At 40.3% G+C, this 19,562-nt stretch overlaps 5 protein-coding genes across 5 annotated transcripts in view; 2 read left to right on the forward strand and 3 right to left on the reverse strand.

The window, feature by feature from the left end:
* Positions 1-771: 771 nt before the first annotated feature.
* Positions 772-8,022, reverse strand: Pka-C1 (Protein kinase, cAMP-dependent, catalytic subunit 1). Its single transcript, XM_011300110.1, has one exon. It carries the CDS (start codon positions 7,116-7,118, stop codon positions 6,057-6,059), a length of 1,062 nt encoding a protein of 353 aa, XP_011298412.1. The 5' UTR covers positions 7,119-8,022; the 3' UTR covers positions 772-6,056.
* Positions 8,023-8,295: 273 nt separating this feature from the next.
* fzy (cell division cycle 20 protein fzy) lies at positions 8,296-10,865 on the forward strand. Its single transcript, XM_011300111.1, has 3 exons — positions 8,296-8,774; positions 8,830-8,960; positions 9,203-10,865. Exons 1-3 carry the CDS (start codon positions 8,662-8,664, stop codon positions 10,543-10,545), a joined length of 1,587 nt encoding a protein of 528 aa, XP_011298413.1. The 5' UTR covers positions 8,296-8,661; the 3' UTR covers positions 10,546-10,865.
* A 391-nt stretch (positions 10,866-11,256) lies between these two features.
* Positions 11,257-15,188, forward strand: in (protein inturned). The gene is made up of 5 exons (XM_011300113.1): positions 11,257-11,556; positions 11,830-12,133; positions 12,503-14,171; positions 14,344-14,510; positions 14,582-15,188. Exons 1-5 carry the CDS (start codon positions 11,399-11,401, stop codon positions 15,056-15,058), a joined length of 2,775 nt encoding a protein of 924 aa, XP_011298415.1. The 5' UTR covers positions 11,257-11,398; the 3' UTR covers positions 15,059-15,188.
* On the reverse strand, positions 15,064-17,752 carry LOC105263724 (F-box only protein 6-like). Its single transcript, XM_011300112.1, has 4 exons — positions 17,403-17,752; positions 16,115-16,673; positions 15,803-15,946; positions 15,064-15,741 (listed from the first exon to the last, which is right to left on the reverse strand). The coding sequence occupies exons 2-4, from the start codon at positions 16,670-16,672 to the stop codon at positions 15,487-15,489; spliced, it is 957 nt and encodes a 318-aa protein (XP_011298414.1). The 5' UTR covers position 16,673; positions 17,403-17,752; the 3' UTR covers positions 15,064-15,486.
* A 223-nt stretch (positions 17,753-17,975) lies between these two features.
* Positions 17,976-19,562, reverse strand: part of LOC105263727 (protein lethal(2)essential for life) — a gene marked incomplete in the record, with an annotated part of 3,748 nt that continues 2,161 nt past the window's right edge. The window contains 1 exon segment of the mRNA XM_011300116.1: positions 17,976-19,562. Coding sequence (XP_011298418.1) covers positions 18,297-18,896 — 600 coding nt within the window.

A 19,562-nucleotide genomic window follows, 5' to 3' on the forward strand; every position in this document is an offset into this window, starting at 1 on the left:
CTAAATTGAAATATAAAATCAGTTGAGAATTTTCGGTATTCGCGTTTCCCTGATTTTTTAGTGAAATTAAAAATTTAATTATCCTTTTCGCGTTCAGTGCGGCGGGTAATTTTTGAGTTGAATTTTAGTCTGCAGAATTGTGGATGCATCGACTCAGACAGTCACATCGAATGGAAAAATAAAAACAAACTGCTGCAATGAACGTAAGTCATCGTACGATATAACCATTGCGCACGCAATTGCGTCAATAGAATGTGTTCAGCATATGGTAAACTTATCGCCGAAATGGAAAAATACCCCCAGAGGAGGGATTTACTCTTTCATTATATTTTGAATGTCTTTGGGGAGTTACTTTTTGTGAGGACTGGGAACAAAATTAAAAAACCCGAAAGGGTATACAACTGGAAAATAAACTCAACTATTAAATCTTAAATATTAAATATTTCACTTGTTCACTTGGCAACCAAAATTTTCAATGTCAAAACTAAATGCAACTCGAAAGAATAAAAGAACCCATTTTTAATGCACTGCACGTGTTATCAGTGAATCTATTTTTTTTTTCGCTGACTGCAACTTTTTCCTGGATCTTCAGAGTGTAAAGTGTAAAATTAGAATGAGACTACGGAAAAATCGTTGACCTGCCTGCATCGTCTTATGGACCGATTTCTTAGATCCAAAGTTCATAGTTGCGTTGAACTCGCAAATAAATGAAATTGGATGGTCCCTTGTCAAACAATCCGATTGCTCCTTCACCAACAGAAAGTCATCATCAAGAAATCGATTAATTGCAGAGTCTCTGGCTGAACTTTCCACGGCAACTCTAGAACCAGTATTCGATCATCCGAGAACAATATCCAGTTCAATTAATAGACTTCATTATAATCGGCAGTATTCGCAAAGAAATTATGAAAATTCCAGTAAGAATTCTAAACAAACAGACGATTTCTATTAAATATTTAAAATTTATAAAGTTATTTGCAAGCTCTATTGATGTAAGCATGTCATAACGACGATAATTACTTTATTGGATTGTCTCATAAGACAAAGAACATCTGCTAATGACGGTCTCATAAATTTGTCGGATAAATTTGTGCATATTGCTCAACAAAATTGGATAGTGAAATTTCCGAGAAAAATTGACAAGTCGCGTGGTGACGTGATATGTTATTTAGCTCTCCTAAACCCTTCCCTGGATTTTACAATCAACCGGGCGTAAAGGACGTTCTAGTAAAACAGAAAACATTTTTTTTTCCATCTACGAGAGGCTCATCTACCCGACCGAAATACCTAAGCGCTCAGCACTATTGATTGAACAAACTGGGTGGAAGAACATACCAGCATGGATAATTAAATTAGCCGGGTCGATGGAAAACGCTTTTAGAACGAGATTATTGCAGGCTCGATATCTCAGGGCGTGTAAAATATTGCCATTCGTATCTCCCAAAGAGCCAAGTGGAAATAGTTAACTTTTATGATGCAATTATATGATGAATAAAATATACACTGCACAGAGCCAAATTGAGAATTGATATCTTACGTGACATTTTCCTGGCATGAATTAACACTTGAGAATCACCAGATTGTCCCGATCAATCGAAAAAAACACTCCATCTATTATAACTTTCGACATTTCCACGTGTATCCTCGAAAAAAAAAACTAGAAAAAAAAAACCATCAAATGGGATTAAACAAAACTCCAATAGAGACTGCAATTAAATCATGAAATATTCAACTTGTAATTGATTTAGTGTTTTTCTCTCGTTTCGTGTCACCTCACTCTCTCCCATACATTTACACCAGTTTAATCGCAACACCGAAAGAATGACGGAACTAAAGGAAAGCTCATTGAAATAAAGATGAACAAGAAACTAATTACTGAGCGGGAAACACTTAATTATGAAAACTTCAGTCATCTACGGAAAAATGAATATAGAGGCACTCGGCGGTGCCGCGCAGTAATAAATACGCGTAGTTGACATCTAATGGATGTATAATTTTTTTTTTCTCAAAAGTTTCTCACTAATTTCTCGCTTCAATCAGCTCATATTATTCCGCTTCTATAAATAGACAAAACAACATTGACACACAACTTGTATTGCCTCAAATACTCAAGTAATTATTAATCTCGTGTCAAAGCAGGTCACAGACTTTGATCACTCACATGAATACTCCATTGCCCTGAAACAACTCCCACCCAACGACAAAATCCATTTCCAAACAATGAAATTCATATGGACTGTCTGAATGAAATTCATGAATTTTCAAGTTAATTGGACTGAATGAAATTTCACAGGAAAAAATCGACGAAATTTCAACAGATTTTTTTCTCTTTGAGAATAATGACATATTTGTGCAAAAATGTTAAAAATTCATGAAAAATTATTTAACAGTTTACGATCGAGGCAACACAAGCCGTGTTTTATCGAGAATATTTATTCCTTTAATTTATATTTAATATGTATAATATCTCTGCTCAATACCCACAAAGAACCTAAATTTAAACATTTCCTTCTGTATACGGATGTGTATGTATAAAACACAGAAACCATCTACAATAGCGAGAAAGAAAAAATAAATTCAATTGAGTTCTTGTATGTAATCACCCATAATTTGATCTTAGAAGTTATGACCAGATACACCTCAGCGATGAGCTGCGAATTATACTGAAGGATGAGGGGAGAGACTGACACTAACGGATATCCCAGTGCGAAAAAACGCACAGACAATTAACGTAAATCATTAAATCTATTTTCACCATTTTTTTTTATCTCTTAATATACCGTAAGAACGCTGAACCGCTCTGTCATATGCTTTTTTAAGTTATCATAGTTGTATTTACACAATTTTTCTCATTATCTTCACATTCCATTCCTCACACTAGCTTCAATGATTATCTCATCGAGATTACACCAAGCCAAGAATCTATTTTCAATTTACATTTTTATTTAGCGTTTTAGAAAGATTTTCCATCACGACCAGTAAAAGACATACATCAATACAAGCAACGAGCTCTCGTAATCTATTTATTGGTGAAAATTATGATATTGCACCTACCCCGAGGTTCACTCTTTTCCAAATCATCATTCAAACGAGAAGTTAAAAGAAACGAGTTTACGCTGTTTATCTAACGACCGGAGGCACAGGATCAACGGGTTTTCCACGTCGGATTTAACGACACAAAAACACTTTATACAATCTATCATTAAACGGTTGATCCTCTGCTTCCGTCAAATATTCAGAGATTCGACGAGGGGAGACATTGCATAATCAAACCGTTATTTATTGAAGCCATTGCACGATCTGAAAATACCCTGTTAGTAAATAATTACGAATTTTCTCGATTATTTTTCTCAACTAGCTTTCAAGCAATTGCAAATGAGTTCAAATTTAATTTAATCGGTTTCACAAACTTTTCAATTAAAAAATCAAGTACAATTTATTAAGGGTATACTATCACAACGGCAATTCTCTTAGATTCAGAGAAAATTTTTTACCAGTGACTTGACAGTCAAGGTCGCGAGATAAGGATATTGCATTTCAATATCTCTAGAGTCGGTGACAGTGAATTGATTACTCCATTATTCCGGCTTGAGCAAGCGTAACGCTTGTCTCCCCCGTGAGCAAATAAATAAACAATAACAATAAATAGTAATGAGCCTTTACGTAATTTCATGATTGAAGGTATGACAGGAACGCGCCAAAAATTTTCCATTGAGAAATGCCCGGCAGTAGCCTGGATCGGTGTTTCTATCCAAAATCTTTTGAAATATTTCAAAAAAGAAAAATACCAGCAAACCGCTGAGACGCTAATTTTGATCTTAAAATAACGGCATGAAGATAACCCGATATTTTTGGACTGTATGTACAATGGATGCCAAATTATTCTGTCAGACTAGTCCTCCCTCATTACAATACTCTGCCAAATTCCTCGCCGTTCGCTATTCAACAAATCCTCGAAAATTTCCAATTTTCTTCATTAATTCCTTCACAATTAAGTAGCAAAAAGGTAAAGAATAACAAATCAATGCGACCACTCTCCAAATTCTGCCAAATTGTTCCGAATCTACTAAAAATAGCGAAATTTTTACAGAATTCTTTTTCGTAGCACTCATTCCCCTCCACAAAAAAGCTTCTATGAAAAATGACACGATCGCCCTCCAACACCGAGATATTCGAAAGCTCGAGGAGTTTCAAATCGACTTGTTTCCGTTTACCTCTTGGCTGCTGAAATTGCCCTCGAAAAATAAAAAAGCAGATGACATTGTACGATAATTCTTCAAATTGGCCAGAGAACGAGAGACGAAATGGCATACATGGGTACCTGAGGTAGGGATAAGGATACACTAGTTACACACACGTTATTTAGAACGAGAATTAACTCCAATTTCTCTCCTTTACTCTATCACACACCACTCGGGAACTCGGGAGTCTCTCAATCACCGTTATCAATTCTATCTGCAGCGATAATACCACTAAAATTACGATCAGTCACATTCATGTTTGAACAATGACAACTCAGATGAAAATAATATCCACAACTTTTCGCTTTGAGACTCGGAGACAGTGTTGATGTCGCATACGATACCTACAATCGATCTTGTGAATGCCCAGGACTGCAATTCTCTCGACTCATCGATAATTTATGGAATTTAATGATATTCGGAAGTAAATTAATACGGTACAGTCACAGCATCTGCTCTGATTGCCACACATTTGCCACAAAAATACTCTTTTCACAATGACATAAATAAAAGTGTTCACTGAGGGATGATTATTTCACTTACAAAGCTGGGAAAAAATTGCATTCACGACCAGTCCCTTTTCTTCATTTAGCTGCTACTGTCCAGGGGGGAGGGGTGGGAGGGAGCATCACGAAAACTCTGGATTCAACTCTAAAACACTCAATGTCCCATTCAGCTTGAGAAGGAATTTGATGCATTTGTCCGCTAATGCCCTTGACACCATGATGCAAATACTGGGTGGAACGATAAAAGTATTTTCATCGTATACCATTCACTCTCGTACTAATTGCCAGGCATGTGGAGTAGGTTTGTTGCGTAATGAAAGAAGAGAAGACCAAAGATACACTCCATCGGTGGATAATGACGAGCTATCGTGTTCTTCACCTTGGGCTTACGATGAGACTCAAATAGGATGAATAAATGTCGCAACTACTCCAGTTTGGAGTGGAAATGGTCAGTTGTAGGGCATCCCTCTTTCGAGGGAATGATAAAGAGTCACTGAAGTGGAGATGTCGCCACGACCAGTGCTATTTTTGGAATTGTCGATGGACATTTGTTTTCTTTTCTCTTCAGTACCATATCTGGGATTTTCACGTGTTATGCATATCACGTGGCGGCAGGTGAGATAAAATGCTCCTGCTGGAGCGATTTGCGTACGAAACGTCTGAGATTCATTCAGGTGCCTCGTATTAATGTTATTGTTCTCTCGTTGAAGAGGACACCTTCGTTAAAGCTCTTCTGCTCTTGGAGAGGACGATGACGACTAGTTTACTAGATACTTGACGTGGCCAACGTTCAGTGGTGAGAAGATACGCGTTGGAGCCAATTGCATTGAGAAAAAATCATTTGAAATCCCAGCTTGATTATTCAACGAGCATTTCTCCTTGAGAATATTGGACGCTGGAGCTCGGAGAATTCACCTGCTGGTGATCCATTCTGATACACTTGGAATGGTGGAGACTTGGGTTGGTTGTATTTGTCCTCATTACTACGGTTACTGCGACTGGATTGAGTAAAGGATTTTTCATTATTAATTTAATATTGAATTTTCAAATTGGCCAAAACACAAACGGCGTTCATCAGCAGCGACCAATTATGTGGGATTATATCCTGGGGTTTATTATATTTTTTTTTTATTCATCTTTCACCCCGTGAATCGGTCACTCGAGCGAAATCCTGTCGTTTTGTCAACGGATTGAGTTTCAGTTTGAGTTTCGAGCCGTGTGCGATGTACCACTCCTTACATACATTTTTAAAAGATTTTTTTTTTACGATTTCTTAAATATTTTTTTAAATATTTGGTGTTCAACTATTTCAAAATTCGGCAAACTCCTTGGCGCATTTTTCTGTACCTGAGATTCTAAGTGGCTCCTCCTCGTAATCATCGAAATTACTGGTATCCCCGGGTCCTTTGCACTTTGGTATAAATGGGGCTTCAATTCGCTTCTGGAAGACCGCTATCCAATCGGTACTTGCAAACCATTTGTGTCCCTTTATATCATTGACACCTGCCTTGAGATTGCCGTACCTCTTGGTAAGATCGACTTGCAATAAATTACGAAGTAAATCCTTGATATCAGAGCCAAAGTGAGTGGGAAAACGCACTTTTCCACTGACTATTTTCTCGTAAATCTGAATGGGCTGATCAGCGAAGAAGGGTGGATAGCCAGCAGCCATTTCGTAAACTAAAACTCCAAGTGCCCACCAGTCAACAGCCTTGTTATATCCCTTGCTGAGAATAATTTCAGGTGCTAAATACTCAGGTGTACCACAGAGGGTCCACGTTCTACCCTTGACCCTCTTGGCAAAACCAAAATCAGTGACCTTGAGATATCCCTGTGAATCAATCAACAAATTCTCGGGTTTCAAATCCCTGTAAATAAGATCGAGATAATGCAGGTACTCAAAAGCAAGAACAATCTGAGCTGCATAAAATCTTGAATGTGGCTCAGAAAAACGTCCAACTTTTCTCAAATGACTGAACATCTCTCCCCCAGGTACATACTCAAGCACCATATATAAATTTGAATTGTCCTTAAAATGAAAGCGCAGTGACACGAGAAATGGAAAACTTATAGCTTGCAGTATTCTCTTCTCATTCAACGTGTGCTCAACCTGTTTCAACTTGACCACCTTCTGTTTATCAAGTATCTTCATGGCATAATACTCCTTAGCAGGTTTGTGTTGTACAATCATAACTCTACCAAATGATCCAGTCCCAAGTGTCTTGATTCTTTCAAAATCATCTAAACCCGCCGTATTCGTGGGATTTCTCTTCCATTTCTCCTCGAATTCCTCTTTAGCCTGATCGAGAAATTCCTTGACACTCTCAGCAGCGTCAACCTTTTTATTAGCTGTTGCAGCATTGTTGCCCATTTTTCCAGCCGTGCTCGAGCCTGCCAGGGCTCCACGGATATCAAATTTCTTCAGAATTTCTGCGGCTTTTATATAAACCTTGCAAACGAGAAAATTACACTCCCCCTCAGAGAGTGTCTAGATGTTGACAAAAAAATCCGTCAATGTAAATGACAGACAGAGATCGACCGGATTCGACAGGTGCTTCACAATGAAACCAGTGATGCTGTCAACAGTGGCTCCCGTCAATTCCACTGACAATTGCCAATTCCAACTTGTGCACTAGGTGAAGGAGGGGAGAAGGGGGCGGCCAACAAAATAGGTCAACACTCTTCGTCGGCGACTTGCGCCATCTTTCCTGTCAATTACAACTGCTCTGGGGGCCACCGATGTTCCTATAGCGCTTGACAACGCCAACCAATTCCAGTATATCCTGTCACTCACTCGATTACCAATAACTATTCACTAGAATTAACCACTCATCTATCCCCAACAATTACCCGTCTTAAATCCACCCGTTTACCATTGCCTGAATACTCGGTCATTTAACAACACACACTCGCGTATTATTTTTTTAAATGGTGATTTTTATATAAATAATTTGATACCTCGGAGTCCGCTCCTTGCCGAGCACATCGGCACACTAGTGCACAATCAACTGACGGCCACCGCCAACGCTCACAGCGCCTCGTACCAGACCTATCAAATCCCCGCACCGTTCACCAACACCCACACATGACAGCTACTTTGACAATTAAGTCAAGTGACTTTTCACCGGTACTACACCCTGTTTTTTAACTGGTATTATCAATACACTATTTATTCCCGAGGACGACTCCTTAAGATGGCGGGTCCCAATCCCTTCTTCGGTTTTCGGAGTAATGACAGAGTGATGAGAACGAAATAACATGCGCACACACATCTAAGCCACTCACCAGCCACTCTTCAGTCTCACCAGTCGATTTATTTGTTCCGGTGAAGAACTCCAGGTGTCACCCTACACTGGGACTGCTTTACCCGGAGCGGTTTCATAGGTTTTGTGGATTATTAGTGGAGGACTACGCGAATCAGCTTCAGATGATTATTTAAAGTTTATTTAGAGGAGAATTACTGGAGTCGGAGAGATATTCCACAAATTTTTGACTTTTTAATCGATAATAAAATGTCAATAGAATAGATATATGGAAATTTGGAGAGTACTCGATGGGTAACAAATGACTGGAGTCGAGTGGAAACTACGAGAGTCGTTGCATTTGAATGAGTTTTAACCGTCGTTTCGAGACATTGTGGCCCTTTAAATGGCTGGTGTTGCACGCTGTTGAGTCCACCTTGAAATCAATTTTAAAAAACTGGAGGATCCGTGAAAAGTTGACGTCAATTAATATTACAAAATAAAGAAAGGTTCGAGGGGTTGTGCTGCAATCCCTTGGGGAGGTGAAATTCCTCGGGATTTGTAGTTTTGAAGATAATTCGTGGAGCAGTCACTGACTGCCGAAGAAGCCATTGCTTACACAGGCATTGTCCGGGAAATTTTTTGTTTGGAGGCCAATTGGAGTCTGGAAAGATGTCTCATCTGAGGTATCAGAAGGAACTTAACAATTTAACTCGCATGGACGATGCTATCAAGGGCCCTATGCCCAGGTGGCAGAAAAAAGGACTTGATGCCTCCAATTCAAGGTAAATATCACTTTCTCGGGGGTTTCTCGATTTATGGATTCATTGGTTATTTCAGCATTAATATCAGCTTGAATAGCTCAAGAATGAATGCCTCGTCGATGAGTCTGGTCCCTGGGAAGACTCCTACTAAACGTGCTGACATGAAGACGAGGAAAACACCCAATAAAAATGCCAAGAAATCACCGAGTAAGTCATAGAAGCCTCAGCTTCCTACTAATTTATAATTCCACAGCAATTTTAAAATTCTATAACAAACTATGATTTTTCTGTTTGAAAAAAAAAAAAAATATTTTCAAATCCATTTTATACCACGAAAATAAGATTTCGAGAAGTTTGAAAAAACCGAATTAATTGAAAGAATAAAATAAAAAGTAATGTGATAAACTAATTTAAAAAGAAATGTTATTGGATTGGAATGAATTTTGCAGGTCGTACAAATGCAACGACTCCAGCAAAAACTCCCAGTGGAGGAGACAGATTCATTCCTTCGAGATCAACGACGAACTTCGATCTGGCGTACCACAAGCTCCACCAGCATGCCTCGGACCCAGACAGTGACAAGACATCAACGAGTGACGGCTCCAGTCCCTCAAAGAAGGAGATGCAGCGTTTGATAAGCGAGAATCTCCACGGGGGTGACATCAACAGCATGAGGGTTCTCTCTTACCAGAACAAGGCCCCAGAGCCGCCGGAGGGCTACCAGAATCCCTTGAGAGTGGTCTACAGCCAGTCAAAAACCCCAGCCAGCATCAAAACATCGAGCAGGTACATCCCCCAGGCTCCAGACCGCATTCTCGATGCCCCTGAGATCGTTGACGACTACTACCTCAATCTGGTCGACTGGTCATCAAGTAATGTCCTGGCTGTGGCCCTCGGAGGTAATGTCTATCTATGGAACGCTGGCACTGGCACCATCGAACAGCTTTTCGAACTCGATGGCAATGATTACGTCTGCTCGGTTGCCTGGATCCAGGAGGGCCCCTATCTCGCTGTTGGCTGCACCAATGGTAACACCGAGCTGTGGGACTGTAGTCAGATGAAACGAGTCAGAATTATGAATGGACATGCTGCTAGGGTTGGCTCCCTCGCATGGAATGCCCACATTCTCACCAGTGGATGCAGAGCTGGAAAACTTGGACACCACGATGTGCGTCAACGTGAGCACCTGGTATCATCAGTGAACGCCCATGCGCAGGAGATCTGCGGATTGAAATGGTCAACAGATGGCAAATATCTGGCCAGCGGTGGTAACGACAATATGCTCCAGATATGGCCAGCAATTGGTGGGACAAATCAGGCCCAAACCCGTCCTATATACACGATGAATCAGCATCAGGCAGCTGTGAAGGCCCTGGCGTGGTGCCCATGGCAAACGAATGTCCTGGCCAGTGGCGGTGGAACTGCTGACAGGACCATTCGCTTCTGGAACTGCAACACCGGTGCTTGTCTCAACTCCATCGACACACAGTCCCAAGTCTGCTCCCTCTTGTGGTCCCCGACCTACAAGGAAATCGTTTCAGGCCACGGTTATGCTCAAAATCAATTGACAATTTGGAAATATCCGAATATGACGAAAGTTGCTGAACTGACAGGGCACACAGCTCGTGTTTTACATCTCGCAATGTCTCCCGATGGCACTACGGTCCTCAGTGCTGGGGCTGACGAGACCCTTCGGCTGTGGAAATGCTTCCAGCAGGACCCCACCAAAAAGAAGAAGGAACATTTCGAGCCCAAATCAGTTGCCTCGAAATTGAAACAATCCATCCGATGAATTTGGTATTTCCAGTGTGACGATAGATTATTTGTCTTTGATAATTTATATTTTTTATGACTGAGTAGATTATGAAACTTTTTGCTTTCTACGTACATTACATTTTAGATAATAAAGAGATTTGTGAGGGTATGTCAACGCAAGCTTGTTTTCTTAAATTAATTGCGAATATGTAAACCAAGTTTGAAAGTGAGTGGTGTTGGATCTTTAAGCATGATTGGGTCATGTTAATTACTCAGGAATTATAACTATTATTTTTCTACTCCGAGATGACGATGACGTTGTAGTGATAATGTTAAATATATAGAACGTTTTTCACATATTGTACATTTTCGTTATTTGACAAAAAACCTTGTTGAAAACCTTTCCGACCTTTAACCGTTGAATATTTTTTTTCGTTTTATTTTTTCAACTTTTATCCATTCACTCTTCATCTCCCAAATACTGGAAAAAATACAAAATATTGGAATTCTCACAAAATCTCAAGAAAATTCCTGTAGAGTTTCAATAATATTTTTTATTACTTTAATATTAAAGATGATGGAGAAATCTTCAAGACCCGGAGTGATACAGTATTTTCGATACTTTTATCAAAATGACTGTCCCATGAGAATATTCATTATTCGAAACTCCTGAATTCACACCTGTATCCCCAATGGGTCCCCCCCACCTACTCTTGGAGCACAGTTTTCCCCCACTCTCATCCCAAGGTAAACGCTGAGGTACGCCGGAATAATCTCAGGTGTGGAATCAGGTTGTGGAAGAGTGGATTTAACCCCTGGAATGTTTATCGGGGAAATATGAGTCAATCGTCGGTTTTCAGAGGGTGAGAGTGGTTTTGTGATTTGATACGATGAATGGCTTTGAGATGAAAGGCACAGCGAAACCTGAGGACCGGCGTGATGGCCCGGTTTCAACAAACGAAAGTGAAAAGCCCGACGAGGATGAGCATTCGTGGTGGGCGAGTGACAGTGGCTCAAGCACTGGCTCTTATTATTCTGACACCGAGAGGTGATTTTATTTTTTTTCTCTTTCATCATGAAGTTGTCAAAGATATCCACTATATAATGGATATAATAATTAAATTTCCACTCAATTATTCAGATTAATTTATTATTCACGAATTTATTCCGTAGTTTGATTTAAAAAATTAATTTTTATCGAATCAATTTGGAAATTAAATCAATTGTCTTTTATAAATTCATGAATTTATGAATTAATTGTAGAATTGAATCTCTTTACATTGGCTTTTTATGCAAAACTTATGCCCTTGACTGCAATCAGTTCAATCGTCGAGTGGGAATCAGAGATAAGTCCCACGGGTGATGTATTCTACATCGAGTCCTCTCCAGAAACGCAAAATAACAATGACAGGCTGTACAATGAGCAGCTGGAATCACCACCACCGGAATTGATGAGACGTCGCAGCACTAGGGCCGGAAAACTAATGAGACTGATAAGACGGAGGGAGAGCAAAAGATACAGCTCGAGAGTAAAGAAATCAAAAACTGGATCGTCCAAGAATGACAGTGGTGCACAGCAAAAGGAGGGAAATGGAAACAAAGAAGTTAAATTTCAAGATTACCAGGTGAATCATTAATTATGAAAATTTATCAATCATCGGTTGATTCCATATATATTCGTTAATTAAATGATTAATTAAATGATTATAAAAACCTGAAACGCGAAGAAAATATTACATTTCTTTCCACCCATGCACTGCCCTCCATAAAATAAACCAATATTTTATGAAGATGACGTTTCCTTTCCTCTGATTTCCGCTATTCCGGTGTGAAATGTGATTGAGAAAATTTTTGCGGAACTGTTACAGATTTTTTTTTGCTTTTCACAGGTTTCATTTAATTTTGATGTGAAAAATTACCACGCCGTCCCCTGACTTTTCCGAATTACTTCTGCAATTGATAAATTAATTTATTGATTATTCCTGGCAATTTAGGCTGGAGAAATAAGAGAAGTGATGCTGTGGGTGGACCCTGAAAAACGTCACAAGTTGGGGCGTCGAGCGAGTCTTTGCGAGGCATTTCTGGGGATAAGCCCGGGAGATTTCTCCGATAAAATCCGAGTGATGGTCGCGGGTTTTATTCCTGATGGCGAAGCCATGAAGAATAAGAATATAAAAATCGGGGATTGGTTGAGAAGCATAAACTCGCGGGAAGTTACTTCCACAAATCTCGAGTATATTCTCTCGGAGATTGCCGCCCCTACGACAATTAAACTAGAGCTTCAGAGAGTGGCTGGGGTGGAGGTGACAACGGAGGTGCCTCCGTCAATGCCAAAACAAACGCCTTTAGTTCGTCGTCTAGTGGACAAAGAAGAGAGTAAGAAGCTGATGGCCGCCCTGCTGGACTACTCCGTCGGTGTTATTTACCTGCAGACCTCTGTGCTCTCAGAGTCGGGTCCAGAGCTCCAGGGAGTGACATATACATACCCCAGATCAGAAAGCAAGAGTTCGCATTCGATCCTGTGTTCAGCTCGAGGTGCTTTTATAACCCTGAGCCACATGCTCCCAGAAACCACTGGTTCTCAGCCGATTAGCACGACAATATCAGTGGGAAGTGAAGAGATTCATGTGCTCTACTGCCTCCGAGGAGATGAACTCTTCCTCATGGCAATTCCAGGCCGATGGTATAGCCTGGAGGAGTCCCTCGAGCTCATCAGGGAGACGGCTCGCACTCTGGAGTTTATGTTTCAGAGCTTGAACAGATGTTTCAGTAACGAGGAGCACCACCAAGTATTAGACCATCTATTCTGTCTGATCTTCACAAATCTCCTGAGTTTCAGGGAATGGGGGGATCCCCTTCTAGCCACTGGAGAAATTCTTCCCCTGGAGTTGCCCCAAGGCCGAGGTACGTGTGAATTTGAGGGGGTGATTGGAGCTGCGCAAATGGTGAATCTTCCCAGAGACGCACAAATTCAGATCGATGCTGCTCTCAATGAAATGGAGGCCATGGACTATCGGGACTGGAATGAGGATCCCATGGACTGCCAAAGGCTCTACACTATTCTCGGGTCATGTCTCTATCATAGGAGTTATCTTCTGGCCTCGCACCTACCTGATGACGACCTCATCGATGTCCATTCATTCCTCAGGCAGAATGGACTTCTCCATCTCGTCGAGAAAGAATCCACAAGATCCCTAGTTCTCTGGAGAACGGTTTTTCCGACCTCCTGTGGAAGGGGAGATCTAGGAGCCGGTGTAAATGGCAAATGGTTCCTCCTCGTTGTTGGATTTGGGTTTGAACTCCTCGCTGTTGTTCTGGAGAGTGGGGGATGCACTGCCCGACCTGCAGAGAATGAAGGACCTGATGTCTTTTACGTTGAGGAGGCACAGGAGACCCTAAAACACATTCAGAAGATCGGTATCTCTACTCTCGCTGCTAAGTGGATCGCTGCTAATGCCAGACCGGAGACTCTCGATATTCAGGAGAAGAATTGCGGAAAGACCGCTACCATTGCTGAAAACTTGCTGGGCTTTATCAAACCTACGGAGATTGGAAGTATTGGAAAGGCACAGGCCAGTCCGGTAGGGAGCAAAAAAATACCGGAAGTCACTTCGATATTGAAGAAACGAAGTCCTGAGCAAAGTCCTGTGATGTCGGGATCAGGTACCTATTTATATTAATTTATTACGGGCTCTGCTTTTTTTTTATATAGCCAGATTCAATGAAATTAATTTCATTCCATTCCCATTTTTGTCCTTCTGCAAAAATAAAAATAGGAGGAGAATTGTAATTTCCCTGTGAATATTTTATCCATCTCATTAATTTTTTCTTTCAGTTTATTCTCTTCAAACATCTGAGGACTCCATGAGTCAGGGAACGGGAGCTGTTTCTGAAATAAGTGACGAGGCTGCTCCAATTCTGGGGAGACGTGCCACTAGGGGGAGGACTCTCACAACTTCTAGACAGTCTGATAACAGTGATTCTGATGTTGAGATGTACAGAGTACGAAATTCATTTTTTTTTCTACGAATACCAATTTGGACAAATAATTATAGCTGAAATTTCCTTCACAGAATGACAGCCAGACCTGCTCGATGGACGTGTCAGATATCCGAGAAAGTCTTCTGAACCAGGCAGAGTACATAGCACCAACAAAACTAACGGCAGGGGACAAAAACTGTCTCTTGCACTACGTACACCTTGACATTCTGGAGGGGGTGCTCCTCTCTTCGAGGACCATCGAAAATCCTGAAAAAAATTCGGAAATAATGAGTACCTTCAACGAATGCGCCCACAGTATTCACAGACTGTTAAAAAATACGGTGAGATTCAAAAAAATGTTGAACGAGGACGTAGACAAAACTGAAATCAATAAGAACCTGGTGGCTATCAAGGAGCACGGAGTATTATTCGAATGTGAGAGCCTGACCTTCTGGGTAATTGGGAGACTATACGCAGCCCCAGCTAAGGAATTCTACGTCTGCTACGAGGACACTGTTCCCCAGAACCTCGTGGAGATGGCCTTTAGGTTAAATATAAACTGGAGTTGACGATATTTCAATCAATTGTAGGCTAATTTATTAATTACTCAATATTAAATATTAAGTTAGTTGAATAGAATGTATAAAATCATTTGGCTTATGCGGTAAGTGCTAATAGACTATCGGAAGGTGTTGCCGGCAACAGACTCAATAAAAATTGGAAATTGATTTAGACAAAAATTCAACTAGCGAAAAGATAAATAGTCACAAGACAACTCAGCCATTATCCAAATGTTCGAGGAATACCTCGGAATCTGATGGACATATCGACATTCTTGTAAGCTTTTCTTGTAGCTCTTATTTCATTCTACAGAAAGGGTTATCACATGAATTTCGGTATCCCTTTTAGATTGACAGATAGTCCTGGAAAATTCGACTAAGGAATAAGTAGACTTGTTACACTTCATCCTTTTGCTGCTTCATTAATTTAGAATTCCTCAATCATCGTTCAGATCGGAGTCAGATTCCGTCTCAAGGTCGACATAGTACATTTTGGCGTCCACGTCAACACTCGTTGACGAAGTTCTACGAGGTTCGGATGATGTTGGGGGTTCCCGAGGAACTCTGAAGACCACTGAGGCCCCAGCCATTTTGCTACCATAATGACCGGCCCAGAAGAGGCTGTCCTTGCCAGTGTGTTGAAATATTATCCTTCTGACCCCTGGTCCGTAGTTTTTGAATTCGTGAGAGACCTGCAGACGATTGAAATCATTAGTACCAGAATTATCTGTTGGTAAAATAATCAGAACTCACGTGATGCCATTCGTTCTGCTTTGAACCATCGATCGCGTCGAAAAATTTAAACCTATCCACCTCTTTTCCCTTATCATTCACCAGAATCACTAAAAGTTCGTAGATCGCCGGACAATCCCATCGGGCGCTGTACCATTCACCTACCTGCAATTAAAATAATTAATAATTATTGAAAGGATATAGAAAAAACAAATAATTATAACATCCGAGGGAATAAATTTAATTGAAATCAATGTTTAGAGTCAATTACTGACTAAAATCACTGTTGATTCGAGGAAATAAAATGATAGCTTTACAGAACTGAATTTTTACCACAATAGGCGGTTGAAAATGATCTAGAATCTGCGCATTGAATCCTTCGCTCACTAGATCAATGGTCTGGACCTTGGTACACGTGTAATACGAAGTAGCAAAGCAACTCTGGTGTCCCTCGAAGATAGGATCCTTGGGAAGAGCTGCAACACCTACTGGAGTTTTTTCCACTCTCCAGTGGTCCCCCCCTTGGCTGATAATGTGCCAGGACTTGTCCAGCCCAGTCTGCCCTGAGTGATTCTTCACGAAATTTTTTTCAAATAGTTTTCCCCTGCATATGTGGTAATAGACACACCAGGGGAGGTCCTTCATGGATTGCAACGACTGGCCGATCACCAACTCCGCCTTTTTCCTCCAGACATACTCCTCGATGATGTTCTTCCAGCGGTGACACACCAGTTGGAAGTTCAGAAGGGTGGTTGGGTCTATGTAACAGAAAATTTCACCCAAAAGCTCTTCTGGGATGTAGATCGATGAGAGAATTAACCCATTGTTTCCCTCAGGGTCGAACTCTACTCGTTCAAGCGCATCTCGTTGACGATCTTGGCGTTGACCCATTCTACGATATCAAATAATTTTAGAATATAGATATGAAGTCATTATAAAAAATCATTATTTCATGGACGAAATGACGTCTTTGATGAAGTACCCATTAATTCAAGAAGATTGTCATCGCAAATTTTTTGAGGCATATCCCAAAATCTAGAATAAAAACAAGATGTTTATGAATACTTTATTTATAGCTCTCATTATGCTCGGAAAACAGATCGTCATAAAAATCTTGTTATCTTTCTTGGATTCGGAGATATTTTTTGATTGGGGAATATTAAAAAAAATCGCAAATTAATCCCTGATTCAATAATAACGTGTATTATCGTACTATTGCGAAATAATCAGGACGAATCTTTATTCGTGAGTCAATACGGAAACGGTCAAAGTCTTTGTTGAAAAATTATAATTTTATAGCGTTGAATGAAGAACTGGCGTAGGACCGAAGGTACTTTATAAAAAAGATCCAAGGTTTCTTCACATCAAGAGTACGGCGTATTCTGAATTCAAGGACATTCTCTCTGTGGAACACATTTTCTCTGTAAAATATTAAATAGTACTGAGGGCTCGGTAATTGATTCTCAACAATTGTGGGAGGATTTTCCTATGACTGACACGACGTGAGCACTTTCTGTTCCACCACAAATTCCAGTTGTTTATAAAAAATGATTGTGAAGTGGTTCATGTCAAGGCCACAACCATAGTAAGACTAACACAATTGCCCAATTCGAATAATTACCTCGAACGATAATTGAGATCAATAAAATTCCAAAAATATGCGGAATCAGACTGTCATCTAATGATTCACTGCGTGTGCTCATCAACTCTGCAATTAACTTCTTGCAATGATAAGCCTCGACCAAACCGTCACAACAGTATGACGCATAAATAAAATGTTCACCAGGGATGAATGATCTTCGGGTTCGTTCGGCTGACACCCCACTGCTGTGTTGAAGAGTAGCAACGGGAAATGGTGGGGATCGAGGTAAAGACCATTCTTCCCTGGCGATGAGTTTTGTAAATATAACCTCCAAAAGTTGTTCGTCGATTGTGAATCGATGGGTTGCACTCGTGGTTTACTCATTCGTTCGTCTCCGTCCGCAAATGTTTCTCCCACGACTGTTGTTTACGTCCACCGAAGAAGCCCGAAGCTTCTCGAGCGATAAACATGATAATTCAAACTCTAGAAATTTCTCGGCGCGCAACGAAATTCAAAAAAAAAATTATTCATACGAAAAAATCCCTCCGAACTCCTCCAAAAAAATATTAAATAAAAAATTCAGGAAATTTGAAAAAATTTAGCATACGCCGGTATATTTATACTTTTTTTTTTATTTTTTATAATTCTTTGCTTAATTTCTCGTTCACAACAGTTAGCCCTTCATTCATATACGGACCAATGAAAAATTCAGCAACTCAATGATAATGACTGCTTCTTCTATAAATACAAAACAATAATTAAAAATTACACAGGGCGAGAGGATGATCTTTTCCAAGCCAATTCATAAACATGATCAATTGCAGTAAAAAAAAAAATTAGCTTGATAATTTGTTCGCAGTATTAAAATTAGTCTTCTCATCATAAAAAGTTAATTATTTGGGATGGTAATTGGTAGAAGAGATAATCCCAATTTCACTGTTTGGCGGCGACTTTAGTGGGTCCCTCAGACTTGTCCTCGATAGCGGGTTTGCCAGTGTGTTGAATCTTGATGGGTATCTCTTGCTTCTCCTCAATGGATTCAGGTTTCCTGGGGACAGTGATGCTGAGAATCCCATCAGACGACAAAGTACTACTGGCCTTCTCCGAGTCGCACTGTTCCGGAACGAGATATTTCCTGACGAAGTGACGAGAGATAATACCATGATCGTCCTTCTTCTCCTCATGCTTGCCCTCGACGATGATGTACTTATCGACGACTTTGACGTTCACCTCCTCGGGACTGAACTGCTGAACATCCAAGGACACGGCGAACTTGTCCTTATCGGCATTGACCACCGAGAATCCGGCATTGTCATCTCTCATGAGGTCTGCCCAGGGTCTGTAATAGGTCGTAGGGGCCCAGCTTCTCTCGAAGTCCCGGATGACTCTGTCGGTGATTTTGTCAAAGTCCCTCATGAATTGCTCGGGACGTAGGGCAACCCCGAAGTTCTGGTCCAGGAGACGATGCGGGCGATCCAGGGACTCCCACCAGTGAGAAAACAGCCTCGGTACCAAAGTCATTCTTGACCTCATTGAAATTGTCTTCAAATTTTTTCAAAGTTCACTCTTTGCTTCTTATTTTTGGACTGACGACTCGAGCTGCGCCGACGGCTTTTATACCACTAACATCCCCCCTGACGTTTCAATAGAGCATCGAGACGTTTCGGGAAGATTCGCTCAAATTCTCATGTTTATTTTCAACAACACATCGTCATTTTAACTCTAAAAGATCATCACTATGCGAAATCCATTTTTTAATCCACTTTGTCGATTTGTCATTTTTCAATGGATTTTTAATTTTTTTTTTAATTACGTCACGCGACATTCAAAATCGAAATCTCTAGAATTCTATCTCGCTTGAATTCCCAACGGATTCTTCACCATTTCGGGGGTCTCGAAGGTTCTAAAATCATTGTCATGGAAAACATGGACTTGAAGCGCAAATATCATGAAAAAGTATCTGCACATGTTACCACGACATATATAGAGGTACCAGACAGCTGTTTATTCCCCTTTGTACAGAAAAAAAACCGGTGAGAAATAAAAAATAATCTATCTCAAAATGGTATCACTATTTCATAATTTACAGTTGTTCTCATAAATAACTTCGAAAAATTTATTATCACCATCGTTGCAATTACGATATCAATTATAATTATTCTTCATTCATTTATCTAAATCCAAAATTCATGACCAAAA

The sequence above is a fragment of the Fopius arisanus genome, unplaced genomic scaffold, assembly GCF_000806365.1.
Source record: "Fopius arisanus strain USDA-PBARC FA_bdor unplaced genomic scaffold, ASM80636v1 scaffold00016, whole genome shotgun sequence".
Taxonomy (NCBI): Eukaryota; Metazoa; Arthropoda; class Insecta; order Hymenoptera; family Braconidae; genus Fopius; species Fopius arisanus.

Bases quoted from the DNA above. Each gene is read 5' to 3' on its own strand.
- Pka-C1 (XM_011300110.1), bottom strand. From the start codon at position 7,118: ATGGGCAACAATGCTGCAACAGCTAATAAAAAGGTTGACGCTGCTGAG.
- fzy (XM_011300111.1), top strand. From the start codon at position 8,662: ATGTCTCATCTGAGGTATCAGAAGGAACTTAACAATTTAACTCGCATG. The intron at 8,775-8,829 runs GTAAATATCACT...TGGTTATTTCAG, and splicing joins CTTGATGCCTCCAATTCAAG to CATTAATATCAGCTTGAATA. The intron at 8,961-9,202 runs GTAAGTCATAGA...TGAATTTTGCAG, and splicing joins AAATGCCAAGAAATCACCGA to GTCGTACAAATGCAACGACT.
- in (XM_011300113.1), top strand. From the start codon at position 11,399: ATGAATGGCTTTGAGATGAAAGGCACAGCGAAACCTGAGGACCGGCGT. The intron at 11,557-11,829 runs GTGATTTTATTT...GACTGCAATCAG, and splicing joins TATTATTCTGACACCGAGAG to TTCAATCGTCGAGTGGGAAT. The intron at 12,134-12,502 runs GTGAATCATTAA...CTGGCAATTTAG, and splicing joins TTAAATTTCAAGATTACCAG to GCTGGAGAAATAAGAGAAGT.
- LOC105263724 (XM_011300112.1), bottom strand. From the start codon at position 16,672: ATGGGTCAACGCCAAGATCGTCAACGAGATGCGCTTGAACGAGTAGAG. The intron at 15,947-16,114 runs GTAAAAATTCAG...TTTTAATTGCAG, and splicing joins ATTTTCAACCGCCTATTGTG to GTAGGTGAATGGTACAGCGC. The intron at 15,742-15,802 runs GTGAGTTCTGAT...AATCGTCTGCAG, and splicing joins AGCAGAACGAATGGCATCAC to GTCTCTCACGAATTCAAAAA.